At 51.0% G+C, this 26,097-nt stretch overlaps 1 protein-coding gene across 11 annotated transcripts in view; it reads right to left on the minus strand.

Annotated features, from left to right (window-relative positions):
* Positions 1-26,097, minus strand: part of DLGAP4 (DLG associated protein 4) — a 136,539-nt gene that overhangs the window by 18,465 nt on the left and 91,977 nt on the right. For 7 of the 11 annotated variants that reach the window (XM_082361934.1, XM_082361931.1, XM_082361938.1 and 4 more), the window contains 3 exons: positions 11,213-11,574; positions 8,650-8,738; positions 7,706-8,118 (listed from right to left, as the gene is read on the minus strand). In XM_082361934.1, the coding sequence (XP_082218060.1) occupies positions 7,706-8,118; positions 8,650-8,738; positions 11,213-11,574 (864 nt within the window). The other 4 variants (XM_082361937.1, XM_082361935.1, XM_082361940.1 and 1 more) reach the window with 2 other exon arrangements.

The raw sequence follows: 26,097 nt of genomic DNA on the forward strand, positions 1-26,097 counted from the left end.
CACCAACACTGAGTCACTAAGGTATCCGCGCACGCCCACCTAGGCTTATTCTCCTCATCTGCGCCGTCCAATACAACGGCCCCCGGCCATTTGCAGCAAGCGAGCACCGGCAATGTGGTTTGTCTGGATTGAGATGTACGATAAAGTAAAATATGCACTGGATTTTAAGTACTTAGTATGAAAAGGAATGTAACACCTCAATAATTCTGTATGTTGAAACACTACTATTTTGGACATACTGTGTAAGATAACTTACAAAAATTAATTTCACCTATTTCTTTTTGCTTTTTAAATGCAGCTCCTAGAACATTTAAAGCACATGGCTCACATTATATTTTTACCAAACAGCGCTGCTCTAGATGCTCCGACCCTAGGCCACCAGGCAGGGTCAATGGCAGATGGCATGGAGTGAGTGATAGTCTGCGAGCTCCCTCCCTCTACCCTGCACCTGGAATGCCAGCAACCAGACACATGCCCCCAAAGAAACTAGAGGATTCTTTTCTGAAGAAGATTCTGAAGGATTCTAGAGAAAAGATACTGACATTTCAAGATCTTCTAAGGCAAAGGCCAGTTTGTCACCCAATCACCCTAAAGCAGGACGCCCTTAAACTTAAATGGGCAACAAACCACTTTAGTTCAATGTCAGCAGAACCTGTCACATTGTCACCAATAGAAATCAAAGATAATTTCATATCACATTACAGTGGTTACAGTTATCTTGAAATAATGTTTTCTGTCATCATTACTTTAAAATTATAGTAGTTTTAGACTGACTGCTAGACTATTAATGCCTTAACAAAGAAGTATATATAGTATTATCATATCACAAATTTATTCACTATTTTAGAAACTGTATTTTAACGTAATTGGTTTCCTTTGTTATCTTGATATAATTTTTAAAATTAATTAATTAATTTATTTTTGGCTGCGTTGGGTCTTCGTTGTGGTGCGCGGGCTTCTTATTGTGGTGGCTTCTCTTGTTGCGCAGCACAGGGCTCTAGGTGCGCGGGCTTCAGCAGTTGTGGCACGTGGGTTCTAGAGCTCAGGTTCAGTAGTTGTGGTACATGGGCTTAGTTGCTCCGTGGCATGTGGGATCCTCCTGCCCCAGGGCTCGAACCCATGTCCCTTGCATTGGCAGGCGGATTCTTAACCACTGCGCCACCAGGGAAGCCCTGATATAATTTTTTTTAATTAATTAATTTTTATTTTTGGCTGTGTTGGGTCTTTGTTGCTGCACGCGGGCTTTTCTCTAGTTGCGGCGAGTGGGGGCTACTCTTCATTACAGTGCACGGGCTTCTTGTTGGGTGGCTTCTCTTGTTGCAGAGCACAGGCTCTAGGCGCACAGGCTTCAGTAATTGTGGTGCGTGGGCTCAGTAGTTGTGGCTTGTGGGCTCTAGAGCACAGGCTCAGTTGCTCCGCGGCATGTGGGATCTTCCCGGACCAGGGCTCGAACCTGTGTCCCCTGCATTGGCAGGCAAATTCTTAACCACTGTGCCACCAGAGAAGCCCTGGATATAATTTTTACTGTATGTTATTTAAAACCAGTATTCTGAGAAGGTGTCTACAGAAGCCTACCTTTCAACGGGCCCTGCCCACAGAGCTGCCAGTTAGTCTCTCATTGCTTCAATTGTTTTTTTGTCCTAATTTTAATTTTTATTAAATTAATATATACTCATAGTTTTAAAAATAAATGGAAGCACAGCAATAAATGAAAAACAGATAAATTGGACTTTATCGAAATTAAAGACTTGCGCATCAAAGGACACTATGAAGAAAGTGAAAAGACAACCTACAGAATGGGAGAAAATATTTACAAATCATATATCTGACAAGGGCCTATTATCCAGAATATGTAAAGAACTCCTAAACTCTACAACAAAAAGACAAACAACCCAATTAAATAGACTGAATAGATATTTCTCTGAAGATATACAAATGACCAATAAGAACATGAAAAGAGGCTCAGCATCAGTCATTAGGGAAATGCAAATCAAAATGACAATGGGGACTTCCCTGGTGGTCCAGTGGTTAAGAATCCACCTTCCAATGCAGGGGATGTGGGTTCAATCCCTGGCCGGGGAACTAAGATCCCACATGCTGCAGGGCAACTAATCCCGTGCCACAACTACTGAGCTCCAGCACCTCAACTAGAGCCCACGTGCCGCAAACTACAGAGCCCACACATCACAACTAGAGAAGAGAAAACCCGCAAGCCACAACTAGAGAGAAGCCCGCACACCGCAATGAAGAGCCCATGTGCTGCAATGAAAGATCCCGCATGCCACAACTAAGACCCGACGCAGCCATAAAAAAATAATTAAAAAATAAATAAATAAAATATTTTTTAAAAAGGACAATGAGATACCATTTTATACCTACTAGGATGGCTATAATTTTTTTAAAAGATGGAAAATAACAAGTGTTAGCAAAGATATAGAGAAATGGGAACCCTTATGCATTGCTGGTGGGAATGTAAAATGGTGCAACTGCTGTGGAAAACATTGGCGATTCCTCAAAAAGCTAGACACAGAATTAATTACCATGTGACCCAGCAATTCCACTCTTAGGTTTAAACCCAAAAGAACTGAAAATAGGACTGAAACAGATTCTCATATCGTGTTCACTGTAGTATTCACAGTAGCTGAAAGGTGGAAATAACCCAAGTGTCCATCAACAGATGAATGGACCAAACAAATGTGGTATTTACATACAACGGAATATTATTCAGCTATAAAAAGGAATAAAGCTCTGATATGCTACAACATGGATGAACCTTGAAAACATGCCAGACACAAAAGGACAAACACTGTATCTTCCCACTTACACGAAAGATCTAGAATAGGGAAATTCATAGAGACAGAAAGTAGATTCGAGGTTACCAGGGACTGGGTGGAGAAGGGAATGGGGAATTATTGCTTAACGGGTACAGAATCTCTATTTGGGGTGATAAAAAAGTTTTGGAAATAGATGTCGGTAATATACAACATTGTAAATATAAGTAATGCCACTGAATTATGCACTTAAAAGTGGTTAGAATGGCAAATTTTATGTTATATATATTTTACCACAATAAAAAAATGGAAAAAAGTTAAACATAGAATTACCATGATCCAGCAATTCCACTCCTACGTATATACTCAAAAGACTTGAACAGAGGTATTCAATCAAAATCTTGTACATTACGAGTTTTATTCTGCTATTAAGGAGTTTTTTTTTTTTAAATAATGCTGTTCTTTTTTTTTCCTTATAAATTTTATTTATTTATTTATTTTTGGCTGTGTTGGGTCTTCGTTGCTCTGCGCAGGCTTCCTCTAGTTGCGGTGAGTGGGGGCTGCTCTTCGTTGCGGTGCGTGGACTTCTCATTGTGGTGGCTTCTCTTGTTGCGGAGCACAGACTCTAGGCGTGTGGACTTCAGTAGTTGTGGCTCACGGGCTCTACAGCGCAGGCTCAGTAGTTGTGGCTCACGGGCCTAGTTGCTCCGCGGCATGTGGGATCTTCCTGGACCAGGGCTCGAACTCGTGTCCCCTGCATTAGCAGGCGGATTCTTAACCACTGCGCCACCAGGGAAGTCCCAAAGAGTTTTTATCCTGATAGTTATATAATTATTTCTTCATCTTTGATGTTATTACCATATATTATCAACATACAAGTATATTACCATGACTTTCCCTATTTTTATATTATATAGTTTGCTTTTGCTAACTCTAAAATTGTTTTATTTTATTATATTTAATTTTTTTTTAAAGAACATAACATGCAATTTATAAATTTATTTTATTTATTTATTTTTGGCTGCTTTGGGTCTTCGTTGCTGCACGTGGGCTTTCTCTAGTTGCGGTGAGTGGGGGTTACTCTTCGTTGCGGTGCATGGGCTTCTCATTGCAGTGGCTTCTCTTGTTGCAGAGCACGGGCTCCAGTAGTTGCGGCATGTGGGCTCAGTAGTTGTGGCGCACGGGCTTAGCTGCTCCACAGCATGTGGGATCTTCCCAGACTAAGGCTCGAACCCGTGTCCCCTGCATCGGCAGGCGGATTCTTAGCCACTGCGCCACCAGGGAAGCCCTTTATTTAATTTTAATTTTAATTTTTTGGCTGTGCCGCACGGCTTGCAGGATCTTAGTTCCCCAACCAGGGATTGAACCTGGGCCACAGCAGCGAAAGGGCCGAGTCCTAACCACTGGACTGCCAGGGAATTCCGAAGTTTTATTTTAAATTAAATCATAAAATTAAAAAACAGCAAGTGGAACTACTAGGCTTGCAACAAAAACAGAAATCTTCTACTCCATCCCTTCCTACCCCTGAGTTAGTTCCTCACTTTTAATATGAATAAACAACTAAAGATCACTGGACATTCCAGGGAAGACTCCAACCCAAAAAGACACATAGAAAAAAGGAGCCTAAAGGAAATAGAGACAACACAGAGACATGAAAACTTAAATATATATGTAAATCTTAGAAAGGTAGGAGAAGATACTCTATCCATAAAACAAGGACAAAATATTATGAAAAAAGGAACAGAGTAAGAAAGAGCTCTTATACGAATGGCTGTAGTAAACATTTGATGTACAGAGTTTAGAGATAAAGTCAAGAAAACCTCCCAAACTCAACAGATTTCGCCAAAAAAAGATACACAAAGAGCACTTGCAAAGATGCTATACTTTATTAGCCACCATGGAAACTCAAATCAAAACCACAGTGAGGTACTACTATACCCACCATGATGGCTATAATCAAAAAGAGCAATAATTACAAGTGTTGGTGAGGATGTGGAGAAATTAGAACCCTCGTGTGCGGCTGGTGGGAATGTTAAATGGTGCAGCCACTGTGGAAAAGTTTAGCAGGTTCCTCAGAAAGTTAAACACAGAATTATCATATGACCCAGCAATTCCACTCCTACTTATATACCCAAAGGAAATGAACACAGATCCACACAAAAACTTGTACACAAATGTGCACAGCAGCATTATTCATACTAGCCCAAAAGTGGAAACAATTCAAATGTCCATCAACAGATAAATGTATAAATAAAATGTAGTATTATCCATAAAATGGAGTATTATTCCACAATAAGGAATAAAGAACTGATACATGCTACAACATGGATGAACCTTAAAAACATGCAGCAAAAGAAACCAGACACAAAAGACCTGTCATACAACCATACTATATGACTCCATTTACATAAGTGTCCAGAATAGGCAAATCCACAGAAACAGAATTAGTGGTTGCTAAGAGCTAGTGGGGAGGAGGGGATGAGGAGTGACTGCTTATGGTCATGGGGTTTCTTTTTGGAGTGATGAAAATGTTCTGAATTTAGATAACAGTGATGGTTGCACAACATTATGAGTGTACTAACTGCCACTGAACTGTACACTTTAAAAGGGTAAATTTTATGGCATGTGAATTATATCTCAATAAAGTTGTTATAGCATGCAAAAAAAAGAAAAGAAAAAAAAAAAGAAAGCCTTCCAGAAAGAGAGACAACAAAAAGATAAGAGAAAGGAAAGATCAGAGACAGGATCAACTCAGCAGATCCAACATGTGAGTGACAGGAATTTCAGAGAGAGAAAACAGAACAAGTGGAAGTGAGGAAATTATTTTAAAAAATTAGTACAAGACTATTTCTGCAAGAGACAAAAGACCTGAGTCTCCACATAAAAGTGGCCTATTAACTACTGGCACAAAGACCCATTCCAGGGCACATCATTGAGAAATTTCATAAGAGAGGTAAAGTGAAGATCCTAACAGATCCTAACAGCTTCCAGAGATAAAATAATACAAAGGACTGAGAACTGGAATGGCCTCACACTTTTCAGCACAAGTAATGGAAGCTAAACATAATACGGCCTCTTTAAGATTCTGAGGGAAAGTTACTTTCAACTTTATTTTAATATTTATATATAAATTATATCTACATTTATATACAAAAATAATTCGTATTTACTATTTTCAACTTTACACCCAGCCAAACTATATGAGGTCTGAATAAAGACATACAGTTTCCAAAAATTTATCTCCAACTGAAGGTGTGCTCCCGTAAAGTGAGGGGCTAAAACCAGGAAAGCGGAAGACCATGTTGTCCGAAAAAGCAGGGTGTCCATCACAGTAAAGTAGCCAAGGGCAGTCCCAGGTGACGAAAAGGGAAGTCTCTGGACAGCAGCCTGGCAGCAGGCCCAGAAAGCAAGCTGGCCAGATCAGGGCAGAGGACAGAGGGCAGCAGGAAAAAATAGGAGATCATGAGATTATCTGATACGTTTGCACACCTGGAAAATAATATTGATGAGGGGCTGGCCGATCTGGTGGAACATGTGAAAAAAATGACAAATAAGAGCTTAGAAAATAAAGTGTATAAAAAAAATGAGGCAACCATTCATTCTAGGAAAAACAAAATGTATAAGAAAATGAAATCATAATATACCACAAGGCTCTGCAGTGAACATCATTTACATGCTCATAGCAAACAGAAATATTGGTTGTTTTTTAACCCCAAACTGATGTAATATATGGAGGGTGGGGCACAGGAAGTGGAGGTGACAGAGCTAAATACTGAGCTATTACAGTAGAGATCAATACATAATGACGATTAATTTGAGAGGAAATAAAAGGTAATCCCATTTAAAAAGAAATATGAAGGTAAATACCAGAATACACAGTTGACGAGAGCTGAAAGTGGGGAAGGCTGAGGAAGGGCAGAGGGCTGGATGGTTTCTGTTAGAAGCCATTTAGTGCTCTCTCTGATCCTTGCCTCTGTTCTGATCGTGTAAACACTATTATAAAAGGTTATTAGGTATATACCTCATAACAGTTCCCTGCACACCAGTGGGTGTGACATCAAAGCTGGGGACTGGCCTATAGAGAGTGAAAACAGGGCCTCTGAGTCACCAAGGGGTGGTTTCCTCAGGCCCTGCCCCACCAGGGGTCGGTGGGATGCTGGCTCCATCCCTTCTGGAAACTCCGGAGAACTGTCCTTCCTGCACGGTCTGTGAACGGGAGCCATCTAGGGGCTGGAGCTTCCCAGGGGCCTGCCTCCAAACCACCCCTCCCCTGTATCAAACACCTGTGAATCTAGGCTCCCTACATATTTCTAGCTCTTTCTAGAACTATTTTCTAATTTCTTGGGGGTATTTTTGGAAACAGGCATGGTATAGACAGAAGCCTAAGTGGGAAAGTAGATGACTTCTGTCTAACCCATTCATAGTTCTTCACACCCTGCTGAGGTTCACAGTAAGATCCCTGGTGCTGAGGTCCAGTTAGATCCCTGGTGCTTGGCACGCAGTAGGTGCTCAATAAGGAGCCACCAAAGGCATAATTATGGTGCCAACTTTCTGTGTCCGGCACTTCGTTGGGCCCTGAACATGCACTGCCGCATCAGAGGGTAGGATTATCTCCATGTTATAGGTAAGGAAACTGAGGCTCAAGGAACCTGCCCAAGGTCACTTCACTAGTAAGGGAAGAGCTGGGATTCAAACCCGGGGGGTGCTGACCCCACAGCCGGTGCAACTAGCAGCTGCTGCCGTAAATCCTTTCTGGAAAAAGGTTTGGTTAGGTCGGTGGATGGATGGAAGAAAGGAAAGAATGAGAGTAAGGGGTGGAATCACAACCGACCCAGGAAGAGAACCTAAGAACCCCCCACCCCCACCTCGGAGGCTGGGGCTGGCACCCGCACCCCTCCCGCCCCGCCCCCCCGGGCCGGCCTCACAGCGCCCACCTTCTTCAGAGAGGCTGTTCTCTTTGGTCTCCTTGTCCATCTGGCAGCACCAGCCTTCCAGCCGCTCCGTTTCTGCCTGAAGCAGCTTCAAGAACCAGTAGCCGTCCCGGCGGCAGGCCCCTGGCTGTGCTGGCTCCGCGGGGGAGCTGGAGGACGTCTCCAGCCAGGGGTCGGGCGGGGGCAGCGAGGATGCCTCTAAGGCAGGGTCGCTGTCTTCTCCATAGGAGAGGTTGCGCTTGATCTGGGCAATCCTGGGGGTCTGCCTGGGGCCGGCATCGATGCTGATGGAGTCGGGGTGTGGGGTGCAGTCTGGGAGGCTCCTCTCAGATGACTTACAGCTCGAGTCGTTGGCATCCTGGGTATCCGAGTCGGTGTCCCGTCGGGAGGACATGCTGTGAGAGGGGGCGCTGCTTCTGTGGGTGCGGGGTGGAGTGGGGTGGGGACAGGAAGGGGTGAGTCACCCAGAGGGCCAGAGACCAGAGGCCACCCCGACCCGGACACACGGGAGACAGAGAAACGGATGCATCGTCTGCTCACCATGCGCCTGAAGCGGGTCCCACAGCCCCCGTCTCATTCTCTGCTCAGCCCCCGCCCCGCCCCGCCCACACGCACACGCACACGCACACACAGACAAGGTCATAAGGTTGCCTGTTCACTGCACTGGGGCCAGGACGCCCACCAACGCCAGGGTGCCGGGCCACGTCTCCGCCCGGCCTCGGCCCCCGTGGCTGATTAATCTCACAGAGCAAGCGCTCGTTGAGCACACCCGCCCGCCCAGCCTCCCACACCTGGGCCACCGCCCGCACCCCAAACCCAGCTCGGTTACTAGAAATCCAGCAAGGAGAAGTGGGTTAGGGAGAGCAGGAGGAGAAGGCGCAGGAGAGGGGAGAGCAGAGGGAGGGAGAGGAGAGGGGAGAGGCAGCCAACACCTCGGTGCCACTTACCGCCAGTCGTCCTCTACCTGAACCCCGATGGACTGGAATTTGGTAGCGGGACTGGGCTCCTCTTTTGGCACTGGCTGAATGCAGTCAACCTTATTGAAGGACAACGACAGCAACGGCACGGAGACAAAGACAAAAATAAAGAACAAACACCACACTTGCTGCTGAAATTCACATTAGTGGGACGACGCAAACGGACGTGTGGACAGACAGACACGAGGCATGCGGACACTGCACGTGGGCCTGAGGCCGGACCAGGTTAAGCCGGGCACTGCTCATTCGCGCGGAGGCGGGCGGGCAGGTGGGTGGGAGGTGGGATGGGGTGGAGATGACTGGCTTTCCCTACTCTGAGGAGGGTGCCATCACATCGATCGCTTTGGGTCCGTTGTCCTCCGAGAGGTGGGAATCGTTCCTTCTAGTCCTCTCCTTCACACGCATCAGAGAGAAGAAAAAAAAAAGGACAACGAAAGAGAAAGAAAACACACACACACAAAGCCACAGCCGTTATCTGGAGTAGTTGAAGCGGGGCTGTCTCGAGGCAAAGATCACTCCCCCAACCCTGCAGCTGAAGGGCAGGCTGGAGGCGCCTGCACTAAGGGCAAACCTTGGACAGCAGTTCTGGATTTGAAAGCTGCCACCAAGGCAAGAGCCGGCCAAGTCGCTGGGCCCTATGGGATGCCAGCCCTGGGCCTCGATCACACTTCGCTGAGGTTACCTTCAGCACTGGGTGGGCCAGGGGAGCCACGTGCAAAGCTGGCACTCTTTCTCTATACCAGTGATGCCCTGGGCCTACCTTTTTTTCCGGGACAGAGGTACGTGGCCACGGAGCAGCCAGGTCAGCCCCTCCGCCACCACTCATGAATGAAGGAGAACACACACTTGACCCAGGGCTCGAGGCGCCAAGGGGTGGGACGAGAGTTGTAGGGGTGTCCTTGGAAATTGGAGACTCTCGTCTCCTGGCTTCACAGAGGCCAGGGAGGCTTTCCCGGGCAGGGGCTGAGCACCAGGCTTCTCCTTGCCATGGGGGTGCAGCTGCACTTCTCCTTCAGCCAGAGCCAGCTCAGAGGATGCAGCATCACCGGGTCTCAAGAAGCTGCCTGGAGAGCATGGAGTGGGGGTGGGGTGAGCCCGGGGGAGAAGCCTGGATGGGCCCAAGAGCCAGAATACTCAGCCCTGCGTGAACTTCTGAGTGAAAGGATCAGGGTGAGTCTAACTCTCTCTCAGGTCTTCTGGAAAGATAAGAACATCCGGTTTGGCCAAGGAGAGGGTGGGGCTGCCCAAACAAAGACCCTGAGACTAGACTATTTTCTGTATTCCTTAGAATCTCTCCTGAGAGCTGTACAGGACAGGGGCTGGACCCCTTATGAAGGAGCCCAGAAAACAGAATAGTCTCCTGGCTGACTTTCTTCTTGTATATGTGCCAAAATTTTTCCTCTCCAAGAGGCAAGTGCAAGAAATCGGCCAGTGAGCCGTCTCTGGTCCATTCTGCCCCCCTTTGAGTCCCATGTTCCTTCTGTAATTTTGGTGCTTTGTCATCTACTTGGCCATGCCCAACTGCGCAGGGGTGGCTGGGGAAACGGAGATCCTGTCCAATCTAAGCCACAATGCTCACCACCTGGACCTCCTTGATCGCCCTCCGGGTTTGGAGGGGCTCTGCCTCCCCCAAGCTCTTAGCTCACTGTAGCTGTCCTCCCTCCCTGCCCTGAATGTGCTCCACTGTAGTCTGGATTTAGAGCAACTCTTGAAAGCTGCAAGGCAGGGCCCAAGTTTCCCCCGCTCAGCTAACAGCAGACAGATTACTGATGTCAGGTGCATGCAGGAGGTGCAATGAAGCAGTGGAGGGGAAGCTGGCGCACCCTGCCCTGCTGTGTGCCCTGGCCATGGGCGCACAGTGAGCCTGGCTTCCTGAAGGGTCTGCTGGCTTTGGCCACTTGGTCCCAGGGAATTATCTGCCTGGATCCTTTCTCACAGAGGAATGCATTGGGACCGACATCCCACTTCTCAATCTGACATGGGCCTGGCACCTCAAGCAACCTACCTGTCCCCAAGGCCCGAGAGGGCTCTGGGCAAAGTTCCCCTTGAGCAACCCCCAAGGCTCCAGGGCCCTGAGTCCTGGGCCCCTGGCCCTCGGCGTCTACGCTCCACGCTGCTCCCGCCGCCAGGCGGGGCTGTGGCCTCCGCACCAGAGCTGACCTTGGATCAGAGAACTGTTAGGCCAGTCCCGCCTCCCACGCTCGGCTGCCAGGGCAGAGGGTGGAGTGAACAGACAGACAGTGGACAGGCAAACAGTGGACAGGAGATGGCTGGCTGAGTGTAACTACATTCACTGGGACAACCCATCGCTGGAGCAGGGACACCTGCCCACAGCTGCAGAGCCTGCAGCATGTTTGGGCGAACGTGAGAAAGACGTGGCTATGGGTGGAATTTGGTCTGGCCACTTGGGGCCGACCCCCCAAAATAGACAAACCACCTTTGCCAGGAGACCTAGTGGGCCTCCACCAGATGTAATTACACGCAGGCAGGTGCACGGCGTGGGCCGAGGACAGAGTGCGAAAGGGGCCCCTACTTGTATTCCTATAGATGACAGTTTCCTTTTGGGAATGGCCTCAGGGTGGGATTCGGAGCTGGTCAGCGTCCCTTGTTCGCTCTTCAAAGCTGCATGTTTTGGGGGTGGCTCAGGGGCCTCGGGGGCTGGGGTGACTCCGCCCCGTGTCACACTGGGCGGTCGGGTACTGCTGTCCAGGCTGTCCGACGAGTTGCTCAGGCCGGACTGGCTCGTCACTTCGCTCTTGTGGTCCTGGCTGTCCAGGTAGGTGTCCTGGGCAGACTCGGTGCTGCTCTGGACTGTGACGGAGATGAACGGCTTCGATGTGGTGCGTGGAGGGACCGGTGGCGGGGTCTTCTTATACGCCACTAGGCATGATGAACCTGCAGATGGGTGAGAGGAGGGCAGGGGAGAAGGTGAGGCCCCAGCCCTCTCGAGCCCCTTTCAGGGCTGAGGCCCTACCTGACCCGACCCTAGCTCTGGCCTCGGTGAGGATTTCTGGAGCAGGAGAATGGGGGTCAGACACAGCAATGACCAAGACAGACAGACACAGGCCCTGCCCACCTTCATGCTGAGCCAAGGCCAAGTCTAGTGCGGGAGGCCCACATGGACCAAACACACCCTCCACCTGAGTCCCACACAAAGGTCTTATCCATCCGGGGCATGGGCTGGATGGTGACAGCAGAGTGACGGTCAGGACAGCTAAGGAATGGTTAACCTCACTTGTCCTCAAGCTCACCGAGAGACCTACCACTCCCCTGCCCAGGTCTTTTCCTCCTACCCTACCTTCCCTCCACCCTTGTTTCCTCTGCCTGGATGCCCTCTCCCTGTCTGGTCAGAGACCAACACATCTTTCAGGGCTCAGAAGTCCTTCCCCACATCTTGCCATTCCCACCCCACCCCTCACCTTGTTATGTGAAAACCCCACACACCAGTCTACCTCCCCTAAGACTCCATCACGCCCGGTCAGACTCTCTGTTCTCCACCAAGATTCAGGGAACCAGGACCCGCCACGGGTGGGAGTTGGTGTCTCAGAGTCCCGTTCTGAATCTGGCCCAGGGCTGGCCCACAGCTGGCTTCATAAACGCTGAACTTTTTGTTCTGAAACAGGAGGTGCTTTTCAAACAGCAGTAGCTACTTGCTGTGAGGGGCTGGGTCACATCCAGCGGCTTTTCTCAGCATCTTAACTCCAACTGCCCTTTCCCCAGTGAGGACTGAAACGAGCCTCTCCCCAGGTGAGGCCCGGGCCGGAAGAGGAGCCAGAGGAGTGGCTTTAAGCCTTGCCTTCAAGGGACTGCCAATCACAGTGATGGTGATGGCTTAATGGAAACCCTCAAAATGAGGCCCAGTGCCACAGGGGCAGTGACACGGCACAGCAGAATCCATTCATCTGCTCCCGTGAGATATCACTACACAAACATCAGAATGACCAAAATAAAAACTGGTGGCAACACCAAATGTTGGCGAGGATATGGAAAAATGGAATCACTCATTCACAGCTGGTGGGAATATACAATGATACAACCATGGAAAACTAAACGTGCAATTACCATACAACCCAACAAGTGCACCTTGGGCATTTATCCCATAGAAATGATAACACATTCACAAAAAACTTATACAGGAATGTTCATGGCAGCTTTATTTGATATAGGCCAAAAGTGGAAACAAGCTCACCGAGAGACCTACCACTCAATGGGTGAATGGCTGCGGTGCACCCACCACGGAACCCCACTCAGAAACAAAAAGAAATGAACCACTGATACAAGCAACTACTTGGAGGAATCTCAAGTGAATTACGCCGAGGGAAAAAGCAATCTCAAAAAGTTACAAACCACATGATTCTACTTATAAAGCATTCTTGAAATGACCTAATTATAGAGATGGGAACAGATTAGTGGTTGGTGGGGAGACCAGGGGGAGAGAGTGATGGGGAGGCTGGAGGGACTTGGTTATACAAGGGCGACAGGGAGGACCCCAGTGTGTACAAAGTGATGGGAGTTCTATATCTTGACTGTGGTGGTGGATTCATGAACCTACACATGCAATGAAACTGCATCAAACTAAATACACCACAGGTGATACAAGTGAAAATGGTGAAATCTGAGTAAGATTGGTGGGTTGTACCTATGTCAATATTCGGGTTATGATAATTAAACTACAGTTTTGCAAGATTTTACCATTGAGGGAAACTGGATAAAGGGTACACAGGATCCCTCTGTATTATTTCCTACAACTGTATGTAAATTATATACAATTACCTAACAATAAAAAATGTAATATAAAAAGCCCATCCGTCTGTTCACCTGATAGACGTGTATTAAGCCAGGCCCTGTACTGGGGTCCAGGAAAGCTGGAGCCCCCATCAGCAGAGAAACAGCCGTGACACAAGTGATTCAACAGCAATAGAGGCCACAGCAGAAAAGCCCAGGAGCTGGGAGCCGTGTCTTGTGCTTGACCTAGTCTAGGTGACTAAGTGCTCTGGGAGCTCAGAGCCAAGAGCACTGTTCCTCCTCTGTTCAAAATTTCCCAGTTCTGCTCAGGGATCCCCCCAGACAGACACACCCACAGTCTCTGACTCCCCAACCCAAGAAGGGTGGTGCAGGGGCAGGAGGGGGGGCTTCAGTCTGCAGGAGGACCCTCCAAGGCCCTGCCCTGTGGAAGGGGACAGGCCTACTCTGGAAGATGAGCTCCTGTGTTCAGCTGGTTGTGAGGCACAGGCTGACAGCCGGAAGCTGGGCCGCTTACTGAGCTGTGCTCAGCAGCTTTATGACTTTGTAATTTACACCTCACGGTGACTCTGTGAGGTGGGGATATGATTATGCCCACTTTACAGATGTGGCACGCGAGGCTCAGAAAGTTAGATAACTTGCCCAGAGTTGCCAGCAGCAAGTGGCAACCACATCTGTACAGCTGCACAGCCCACCACACTCCACTCCCCGGGCCTCAGGCCCCCCCTGCTTGCTGGGCTGGGGCTGCAAGTGTCTGAGGCTTTCACTGACCACTGTGCCCCTCAGCATCCTGCTGGACTCTGGAGCCAGTGTGCAGGGGCACACCCAAGCTGAGACCTGACTGCTGGAGGAGGAGGGGCCTAGACTAAAGGCAGAGGCCTGGCTTCCGGGCCCTGACAATGCCTCACCAAAGCCCCTGTCCGCCAGTGAACTTTTTAGTACCTTTATCTGTTCAGTGGGGGTGGAGGAGTTCTAACAGCACACCGTATTCACATAGCTCTTGACTAACTCAAAGCATTTTCCCATTTATGCTCATTTAAGGGTAAGTATGGAGGCTGCCCTCACTGTGACTGAAAGGGAGACTCCTGCTAGGAATCCCTCCATCCCCATTGCCTGAAATTCTACCATTTGAGAGTCATTCCTTTGGTAGTGAGGATCCAAAAGCCAGAAGGCAGCAGAGAACCAGACAAGCCTGAGTTCAGACCCCAGCTCTGTCATATACCAGTTGTGTGCCCACAGGGAGTGATTACATAGGCTACATCACAGAGGTCAAGGCTCAGACAGCCCAGTGCTGGCATGGCTCTGACTAGTTTCTGGTACAGAGGGAGACAGGCCTGGAGGACAGGGGGTGAGCCAAAATTTTACCACTCCCCAGCCACTGGTGGGGAGGCTGGACTGATTCTCTGACCAGCCAGGGGCAGTCTCCCCCAAGAGCTGGACACGTAGAGCAGCCCATTGAAGGCCATGACCACCACAGCCCAGCAGAGACACAACTCATTGGGGATTTCAGGATTTGTTTGTTTGGTTGGCCTAAATATCCCAAGGAAGCTTCACTGGAGTCTTCTGCCCCAGATTAGAAAAGTGAAGCCCTAATCTCAAAATGTTTAAGGGGGGGAATATGCCCCTAACGGGGGTGGCAGTGAGCATGAGGACCCGGAACTGGGCTCTAAGCCTGGCGCAGGCCGTGTGACCCCAGTCAGGGTCCTTGTCCCCACCTGTGGTGGGGCTAACCCTGGCCTGGAGGAGTCAGTCTGTGCAGGGACCTGCCCCAGCCAGGAGATAATGGGACTGTCCAAGGGCCTGGACAGAGGACTGACCCTCCAGCCTCTCTCTCAGGGTTGTGTAGGCCAGAGTCCTGCTGACGCAGCCACTCATTAGAGAGAAAGTGAACTAGAGGGAGGCCAGGCCAGATGGCCTGTGAAAGAAGAAAAAGTGAACTCATCTTGGATTCTCTATGTCTCCTGGGGCACAGGTGACAGCCAGACAAGTGGTGTGACTAATGGAGAGGATCTCAGGGCATCTCTCAGCTGTGAGCACTGTCCCCCCCAGGGCAGGGGGATGGGGCCCGACTCTACAGGACAGCTCTCATTTCACAGGCGTGAAATGCCAAGAAATATAGGCCAACACCCCCCCCCCAGCCCCTTCCAACACAGCAATCCAGCCAGTCTGTGTTCCTCACGCCCACCACACTTCCTCCCACCTCGGGGCCTTTACATAAGCTGTTCTTTCTGCTTGGAAGGCTTCTCTCAGCACCTCACATGTTTCAAGTGTCACTTCCTCTAGGAGGCCTTCCCTGACTGCTCCCTACTCTCCCATCACCCAGGATCTCCATCAGAGCGCCCATCACATTTGTCATCAGCTCAGCGAGGCATTTACTTGCTGATGGTTACAGGCCTGAGGCGGCTGGGGGCTCTGTCTGTCTTGGCACAGCAGGTCGTGTCCCGGGCCCAGGGTAATATCTCAAGCATAGAAAGCTCTCCATAAATATTTGTTGAATAAGAAGAAGAACCTCATCATCGCTACAAAAACCCCTCGGTTGCCAAAAATCAAGATTTAGCCATAGTGAAGGCTCCCAGCACTTCAGAACCCAAGGTTCTAGTCCCATCTCAAATCTGGAGCCCTTCCTGCTTGGTCCCACCCACCCATCCCTACAGCCTCACCTCCCACCCTCCCACCCACTCAGCATGCCCCTTCCAGCTTCACAGAACCCACACACCCTTCCCAAACACACCACACTCTTCAGGCGCCAAAGCCTTTGCACATGCACCGTTCCTGCCAGAACCCCTCTGCGCATCCTTCATGCCTCCCGTCCTCCGGCCAGTCCCTCCACTCTCAGCCCTTCCTGGCCCAGGCAGAGTCTGACCCTCTCCTCTGGAGCACTCAGGGCTGTGGCCAGGTCTCCGACTGAGCATGTGTCCCATGCGGGTCAGCAGCCGGTCCCCAGTCCAGAGGGTGCACAACCATCATTTGCCAACTAAACCTTAGAAGGAAGCAAGTGCCCCCGAAACCCAAGATGTTGGCCCGGCCAGGATGTAACTGCGGTCCTCCCTGCCCTGGGGAGACATTCTATGTGCCACAATTTACACCAAAATGGCATATGGGTCCAACTCTTTGTCCATTCACTCTTGGAAAACTTTCAGATTTGCCCAGGAAGCTTGGGGGTGAACATCACTCCAGGGTGACTGTCTCCTCCAGCTGGTCCTTGTGCATATTTTTAAAGATCCTGAGTGAAACATCGCTGAGACACAGCATCGTCTGCACACTGCACAGCTGTGCCCGGGGGGCCGCGTGCTTCCCTGCCCTCACCTTGGCCATGCCGGCCCCTCACGCCAAGGCTCAGACAGAAGCTGGCTGTGTGATGCCACCTGCCCCCGGGCCCAGACATCCAGCCCAGCCTCCCTGCCCCACTGTGCACAAGTCCTTGCTTCTTCTAAGTAGAAGCTCCCTTTGTCTCATTTCCGCCTTCTGCCCTAGATTTTATCCTGCAAACTCTATTTTTCAGGTCAGAATGAATTTGTTTCCACATCTTGTTTTTTTAATGTCAAGGTGTACAAGATGGCCAATCAGAGCTTCAAGTGCTCAGAGTACTGGCTGTGGCTCCATTTCCCCAGCAGCCCCAGCATGCTAGCCTCCTGCAAGTGCCTTGGAGGCCCAGCCCAGTCCTCACGTCTGCTGGCTCCCAGGGGCCCGAGCTTGGCAGGGGTGCTGAAGGAGAAGTGGCCTAAACAGTGTAGGAGCCATGGCCGTAGGCTTTACATAAGAGGCAGCGGACCCATGCAAGACCCCACGTGAATGGAGCTGGCCTCAGAGCCAGAGCCCCCTAAAGTCCTCTGCTGGCGCTGCCCGGCTTGTCGGAGGAAGGGCTGAGAGCCTGTAAGATCCCTCCTTCTCTCACCCGACAAGTAACCTGTCAAACCACGCAGCTAAATTGGGGAGCTAACTTGTGTGCTACGGTTAAAGCAGAACTCACGGCTCCCGCCCACCTAGCCTCAAATTCCTCCCTCCTTCCCTGTTTCTTCCCCCAAAGCAGGGGAAGCTGGGAGAGAATTCTAAGCAGCTAAGTCAGGATCAGGGACAGACTGACCTCTTAGAGCCACTTTCCTGCTGACGGCCCATGTGCCCTCTACTTTCCCCCTATGCCAGCCTGGAAGCCACCTCCCTCACTGTACCTTAAGAGTAACAACATCAAACTTCAATTTCAAATGCCAGCAAGACAGACTGGCAGCACCTCTTACCCCAGCATCCTCCTGGGGCTCCTCCCCACTGCCCACAACCAGGGGCTCCCTACCTGCCTCCCCATCCTTCCCTTCTCCCCCCACCTTGAGCCAGCCTCCCCTAGATGCCGCACACCGCTGCTCCCTGGCCCCTCACCCTCCTATCTTGCCTTTCCTGTCCCTCTTCCACCCTGGCCAATGGGCCACTTGAGGAATCCAATCACGCCACTGCTTTGAAACCTTCCAATGGTGCCACCACCCACCCAGTGGAAGTAGAACAAGCCCTTCAGTGGGGGCACTCAGGGCTTCCAGAATCTGTACCTGCCTCGGACCCCAAAGTCCATAGGAGCCAAGAGGTTACAAAGATGTCTGGGAAAGACAAAGCCACAAAGCTCAGGGAGTCCGGCCACACCCTTGGAGCCCTGCCCAGAAGGGGTGCACTCAGGATGCCCTCCTGTTGGTATCAGTGCCAAAGTTAACAGTGCTACTGAGCAAGCACTCCATCTACACTCAGTCCTCATTCTTCATGATTCTGTATCTGCGAATTTGCCTACTTGCTAAGACTCATACTCGTGGGGCTTTTTTTGCGGCCACTTGCAGACATGAGCAGAACCTGAAAATCTGAGTTTCCCAACACACAGGTTCCCAGCTGAGGCTGAACAAAGCAACACTGCCTTCTTGTTTCAGCTCATACTGTAAACAAGCACCCTTTTCCTGGTCTATTTAGTGCTGTGCTTTCACATTTTTGTGTGTTTTTTTGTTGGTGGTGATTCCTCTGCTTGAAATGGCCCCCAAGTATAGTGCTGAAGTGTTGTCCAGTGTTCCTAAGTGCAAGAAGGTTGTGATGTGCCTTATGGAGAAAACACGTGTGTCAGATAAGCTTTGCTCAGGCTTGAGTTACGGTGCTGTCGGCCTAGATCAGTGTTAATAAATCAACAATATTAAATAAGGTATCTTTAACAGAAACCTTGGTGGTTTGTGCTGGTAGCGGGTGGAAACGCAGGGACTCTGCATTTCCCATAGGAGCAATGGTTCAGTATTCGATAATTCAGTGTTTGTGAGACATTATGGATGTAAGCACCGTGAATAACGAGAATGGATTGTACTTTGGCCAAATGAACCCTCAGAACAGATATGTGAGGTAGGTTTGTCATTGCCCTGTTTTCCAGGTGAGACTCAGAGAGGTGGGGAGACTCGCCCAAGCTCACCTTCTAGCCAGGCAGTGTTGGGGCCAGGGCTTGAACCCAGGCTGCCTGAAGCCTGACCCCTACCCTATGCCCCGCCCACTGTGCCAACTCCGTAAGGGTCATGTAGAGGCAACAGCCTTGAACATGTCAACTGTTTCACCCAGAAAATGGGGTGTGACTCCCAATGTGCTCTGAGTAGAATTCAAAGACATGGCAGACATGAAGACGTTTGTAATCCTGGGGTGGCCCCTATGATTCCAGTTACCACAGTTTCTCGATGAAGGAGAGAGTGATCACCTTCTGGGGGACAGCTGGGGACCTTTCTGGAAGACATGAAGGTTGACTGGGTCTGGAAGGATGGGACCGAGTCACTGAGGGGCAAGGAAATGCAGGGCTTTCAGGTGGAGGGATGCTCCGAGCAAAGGAGCGGGGCAGCACAGCCCAAGGCATGGGAAGACACATTTGAGCAGGGCATGGCTCGGCAAAGTGGCATTTAGGTAATTTAGCTGGTGAAGGGAAGCCAGGGAGGCCTGAGAGCTGCCTCCTCTCGGACAGGGTCCGTGGCTTCCTGGGGCTGCTTGGACACTGGGAACGGTGGTATCTTCTTCCTGCCCACAGCATCCCTCACAAAGTCCCTCCAAACTGGCCTGCAGTCAGAGGATTTACAGCACGCAGATCTGACTGCGGCTGGAAGGGCATATCGCCTCCTATCTCAATAGCCCGGCACACCAGGCAGCTCTGCGTGAGGTGCCAAGGCCATCTCAAGCTGAGTGTGTCCAGAATGAATCTGAGCCTCTCCTCCCCGCCGTCGGCCTTGCTCTCCTAGAGAGGGGACCCCCATGCACTCCATTACACGCTCCAGAAGCCTGGGAAGTCCTGCCCCCTGCTTCCCAGGCCTCCCCCATCTATAAGGCTTTGCCCCTCCCCCACAAAAGCGCATGTCACAGAGCTGGGCTTCTCTCTACCCCACCACCCTGGTCTAGGTTTCCACTTTCTACCCTCTGGCCTCCCTGCTTTGTCGGTGACCCAACTCACCCACAATCACTCTCCAGAAAGCAGCCTGAGGAGTTTTTTAAAAGTACAAATTGGATTAATGCTTCCCTTTTCTAAAGCTTTTCAAAGGCTCCCCACTCCATGAAGTTGCCCACCTTGGCCTACTACAGGCACTGTCCCCTTCTCCAGCCTCAGTTCCTGCACTTTCCCCTTGTTGATTCCATTCCGGTCACACTGCTATTCCTCAAACACTCCAAGCATGCGCCGACCTCAGGGCCTGTGAACCTGCTGTTCCCTGTCTGAGATGATCCCCACCCCCACCTCTGCACACCTACTCCTTCCCATCCTGCTCTCATCTCTGCTTCCCACGTAGGTCTCGGCTCAGGGGTCATGTCCTCAATGAGGGCCTCCCAGACCACCCTGTCTAAAGTTGCTGTTCTTCCTTTGAGGATCCTGTTTATTTCATCGAGCACTGATCAACTTACTGGTTCACTTGTCTTTTGTCTCTCTCCCCTACCAGACAGAGATCCTGAGTATCTAATATAGATTCCTGAGGGTGGGGACCCTGAATACCTTATAGAATTAAGATGCTTTTCCAGCACCAGGCCTGATACATGGCTGGGCTCAGTAAGTATTTATTGAATGAATGAACAACCCCCTATTTAACAGTTGGGTAGACTGAAGCTCAGGGAAGACTGATTTACTCCTGACTCTGAGTCGGAATCTAACGGCCAGTGCGAGTGCTTTGAAAAGCTCCCTTCAGGTCAGCCCCCAACACACACACACACACACACACACACACACACACCATAGGAGCACAATCTGGTGGGAGGTAAAGCTTGGAGCAGCTCTGCTTGAAGTTTGGCAATGAAGCTGTGGGAACGAGAGCTCAATAAACCCTAAGCACTGGGCATCAGAAACAGTTTGAAAAATAACCATTTCTGAAAGGTGGCAGAGAAAGAAAGTAAGCAGTGCTTCCGGCAACATCTTCCAGGCAAGGCATATCATATGTACAGATTTAAAAGAATCATGACTGAGTGAGTCCTGGGCCAGGTACTACTTTATTCCAGACACAGGCCTGGGAGGGGAGATAATCATCACTGATGTTTTATAGATGAGAGAACAGGCTTTTAGCTTTTAACAGTGGCTGCGCTCTGTGAGGCTGTGGTCGACTGTGTACCTTGCACAGGGTCTAATCCTTTCTGGGCCTTAGTTTCCCCAGCTAAGTGGGTTGGCCTTGAATGGGCGTCACGAGTTTTTAAACGTCTACAGGAGACCATGCATTTAACCCCTCTGGCCCACAGCTGTCATGTGGAGACCTGGGTGAGAGAAGCCAGAAATCTGGACTTAAAAATAAGTAAATAAAACCTCTAAATTTAAAAGTGGAGTTAGTTAATTCTTTTAAAAATGGAGTTAGTTAATTCTAAGTTTTAAAGAACACTGGGCAGGTACATGCCTGCCTGCTAACGTGGCCCATGGCACACAGGTTTGTGACTGCTGGAACAGCTGTCCTCAGACCTCCTTGCTCCTTCTGAAGCTCCAGCCCCTCTCCCCCTGCTCCCCAGGAAGCCGGTCCACAAGAACCTCCCCCTTGGAAAGGCAGGAGACCCTTGGGAACCTTGAAATTGAGGCAGCAGGAGGCCCTTCTGGGGGTGTCTCAGGTCTGTTGGGCAAAAGCAGAGAAGCCCCTTCTGGTCGGCAGGGCAGTTCTGCTTGCAGGCTCTTGGCACCAGGGCGCAGGTGGCGGGAGAGCCCCATCCAGAGCACAGATGGCCTCCCCCCTTCACGGGCCTGGAGCAGCTGCCTGAGAGGGACCAGCTTGGTTGCTGGGACAACACCCTTCGCCCCCTCCAGAGAAAGCTGCTCCTTAGAAGCCCTGTCCACACACCAGTTGGGGTCAAAGGTATGAGGTGGTTCTGTCCTGACACGTTCCGGCCAGAGGTGCTGGAGGACGGGGTTAAGCAATGCCCTCCAGATGGACCCACAGTTCAGGTCAGCTGATTCTCTGAGGACGGGAAGCTGCCGGTCAGGAGACTTCACAAGCTCCCGGGCATCTCCCCTGACTGAGGGCTGGCCGTGAACTGGCCTAGCATGAAAAGCTCTAACTGTACTGGCTCATCAACTCTTCACCAGGCCTATCGCTCCCACCTCAAAGAGGAAAAAAGTGAGGCCCAGAGAGAAGTAAACAGCCCCAGGTCACACAGCCAGGATTTGAGCCCAGGCTTTCTGATTCCAGAGCCAGCACTTGTAGCTGCTGCTTCACCACGCTGACCAGGGCTGGAGTTAGGTGCACTTAGCAGGGCCTGGCTGAGATTCTGGCCAGGCCAGTTCCCCAGTCAGGACCCTAATCTTGGGTCCTCACACAGGGTTTGGCGATATCCTCTGAGTGGGTTAGATGGTGGCTGCCTCTGGCTCTGCTGGCCATGGGGTCAGAGGCCTGGTGCCCCTGGACCAGAACCCCAGCACGTGGAAGAAAAAGGCGGCCCGCCCTGCCTGTGATCACTGCCACCCACCGCCCTCTCTCAGGCCCTTCTCTTCTGGATCTGCAGTCCTGGACACTCTGACCCTCCACCAGAAACACCAGAACCCCTGACGTGGTTTCCCAGTCACTCAGGACTTCCCCAGCTTGGCTAAATCTCACTACAGCCTCAAGGCAGAGCCCAAAGAGGTGAGGCCACTTGTCCCAGGTCACACAGCTGGCTGATGGGGTACTGGGACTCGAATGAGGATGTGAAACCTCCAAATTCTAGGGTCCGAGGAGATAGTAATTCCAGTGACTTTCAAACCAGGTTCTGGGGGCCCTCAAGAGGGCCTGGGGAGGCTTTTGGACTCCCACCCCCTGCCAGGGCCCTCAGAGCACCTCCATTTTCTTTTTTTCCTCCATATGGTATTTTGGGATCCACCAGACTAATTCAACCTCCTCATAGTACAAATGAGGAAACTGAGGATCAGAAAGGCAAATGTACTCCCTGAGGATCAGGTGGCAGAGCAGGGACCTTGCCTGGGGCTCTGAGTGTGGGTGTGTTCCCTCTGCCCCCCTAACTCCCAGCCTGAAGACCACCAGCTCCAGGCATTCAGGAGGCACCCACCTGTGGCTGAGCCCCACCTCCTCCAGCCCCTGACCAGGGGACCCCAGACGGCATGCTGTTTCTCAAAAAACATTTCCACGAATACTGCGACCGTATCCAGTAAGCAACCTGTCAGGCAACATTCACCCCTCGCTGCCCGTTCTGTGCTGGAATCTGCTGCAAATGTCCTTTTATTTATCCCCAGAGACCTGCTGGCAGAGTTGGCTCTGCCGGCAGCTCTGCTGAGGCCCCTGCCCCACCCCTCAGGATACCTGATTACCACCACCCCTGGGAGTCCAAGCTTGAAAGAGACGCCAGCTTCCAAGCAGCAGTTACTGAATCATGATTTTCTCGTACATTAAAGCTATAAACACTAGTAGGGAGTGCTGACGAGGAGAAGATGGCCAGAGTTACAGGGCTGCTATGGTGGTTCCAATCCAACACAAAAACTTGACGTGTACAGCCCCTGTCTGGCCTGGTGGAGGAGTCGGGGGGTGGAGAATCCAAGATTTGGTTTTTCAAATACTATTTGACTTTTCAAATACTGGCTCTAGCACGTGGACCTTGTTGTGGTCTTTCCAAAGCCCTAAGGTCCCAGGAGCCCAGCCTGGGAAGTACTACTTAGAAGAGCGAGCCTCAAAAACCACCCTCACTTCTGGAGGACTGATGTCAAACCCTAGTAATGGGTCACAAAAGCCTGGCTTTTTACAAGCTGTCACAGGGGCCCACATCCAGTGTGCAAAGCCAGACACTGCCAGGCCCCGTGCACCTCGATTGCTGGCCTCTTTCATTGTTCTGAATGACCAGGCGGATCCCAGAATAGAAAGATGGTGTTAACAGGCTCATTCACTGTGCCTGCAGTGACAGGTGGCATATCGGGTGTCAGAACCCGGAGCCAAGAACCCTGGGCGGCCAAGAGATGGTTTGAAATGAACAGAGCAGAAGTGAATGGGGAAAACCGTGAGTTCAGCTCAGGTCAGCCCAGGCCAGGCCACCTTCCCTAGTGCCAGGCCTGGGGACAGGGACAAGGGCCCAGTCCTCAGAGCTTATATTAAGATTTTGAGTTCAGGATCCCAACTTGGACAATTACACAAGAAAACAGACATGTGGGAAAATGTCTTAGCGACTCTAGTTGATCACAGACACGGTCTGAGGCTACGCTGACAGAGGAGGTGCAGGACCAGGGAGGGGGCAGCCCCACTGAACTCTGGATAATGTTGTGGGTACTGTTGGCGATTCTGGACAAGGGACACTGCCAAACTGGAGCCTGATGAGAAGGGGGCAATGGCACAGGGAGAAGTCTCTAATCCATCCTCCCATTATGACAAGTAGGCCATGCACTGGGCTCTGGGTGGGCACTAGGGACTCAGTGTTAGTAGTCCTCAGACCTCAAGAAACTCACAATAAAGTAAAACTCCACCGCCTGGGCGTAGCCGCACGGACTACTGCAGGAGAAAGCCTGGGGCTGACTGAACAAGAGTGCTGCGACTGATTGGTGACGTCTGTCACAGATTTGCCACAGAAGGGGTGTGACACACGTGCGCCACGAGCCTTGCCTAGTCTAACACAAGGGAGGAGGTGCTTAGAGAGACTGGAGTAGTAGCCTGGAGAAGAGGGGATTCAGAAGGGTGTGGCTACTGTCTTCAAATACCTACGAGACTGTCACATACATTGTCCATGTGGTCCAGGTCATTACAGTACAACCAGAGGGGGGACAGGAAGGTGGCGGTTAAGGGGGAGGTTTTGCCTCATTATAAGGAGGCAGTTTCTAAGGGGCAGAGCTGCCTAGGAGGCGATCAGCCAGGCTAGACACGGGCACGATGGATGCAGGGAGGGACTCAAGCCCCCGCAGGGGACCTTTAAGATTCCTTCTAGGCCTGAGATGTTTGCTCTTTCTTTGCCTTCCTACTTCACGCTCAGTAATGGAGGTGACATCAGACATCATTTATGTGTGTGTGACATTCACAGTTCAATTTCTTTTTTTTTTTTTGCCTCCAGAGAATTGTTACCAACTAGCAGAGGAGAGGGAGGAGAAGGTTCAGACAGCCTAGCTACAGGGGAAACGACGGGAGGGCTAACTCTAAGGTCTAAGGCAGCACAGTCAGGGCTTAACACACCTTCCTCTGGACAGTCGGGCAGCACAGAGCTCCTACCTGAGATGATAAACCCATCCTCCGAACAAAAGACCAGCCGACACTGGCTGGCTACCCTTGCCCCCCACCCCCGCCCCCGCCATACCTGCTGCTGAGTTACAGAAGTGGCCTGTAGGTCAGGAGGCCCTGAGTGTGAGCACTGTTCCTGCACTCACTCACTGTATGACTAAGGCTCCCCGGGCCTCACTCTCACCCATCTGTAAGATGGGAACAATACTGGCTCGCCCTGTTCACTGCCCTAGGGCTGCTGTGAGACTCTCTTGGGAAGACAGGCGGGAAAGGGCTTGGCAGGTGAGGAACTATCATTACAATCACTTGAGGGGCCCAAATATCTGAGCAACGGGTCCACAGAGCGGCTGCCTGATTCTAGGCCTTCCAAGGACTCCACGTGCCAGAAGCTGGGGGTTTCTGGCCTGGGGCAGGTCAGGAAAGTTCAGTGCCCTGAGGACCACAGCCGACCCCCACCCCATGCCACATCTGTATCACTATTCTAATATTTTAGGGTAGTGACCTCTGGTGTCCCTGCCTTGCCAAGCACCCCTCTAACTTCTCTCTGCCACCCTCTTCACGCCAACGCCCCATGTTCCCAGCGTCCGGGGTCTTTGCAAGGCTGCTCCCTGCCTGCAATGCCCCTCCTCCTCCCTAATCCCACCGCCTCTTCTGGGTCTCCGTTCCAGCATCACTCCCTCCAAGCCTTCCCTGACTGTCCTTCCGCACCCGCCAGGCACCCCTCACTGGGTCACGCCCCAGGTTTAGAGGTGCCACAGGCCCCTGCCGTCACACTGTTTTACAGGCCTGTTTACTTTTCTCCTTCTCCGTTTAGACCCTGAGTCCCCTGAAGGCAGGGACTGCAAGGTTCCCATGCCTGTGGCACCCAGAAGGGGTGCCCAGGCAAATGCCTGCTGCCACTTACGAGGTGGGATCCTGTCTCTGACTTCACCCCAAAAGTGAGACAGGCCTGCAGGGCCTTCCCCCGGAAGACTTGAGAATGCAGCAGTAGGGAAGTCTATGAGTGGCGACTTGGCGAGCAAAAGACAGAGGTGCTGGGACAAGCTGGGAC

Source organism: Balaenoptera borealis, assembly GCF_965194805.1.
Source record: "Balaenoptera borealis genome assembly, chromosome: 16".
NCBI lineage: Eukaryota > Metazoa > Chordata > Mammalia > Artiodactyla > Balaenopteridae > Balaenoptera > Balaenoptera borealis.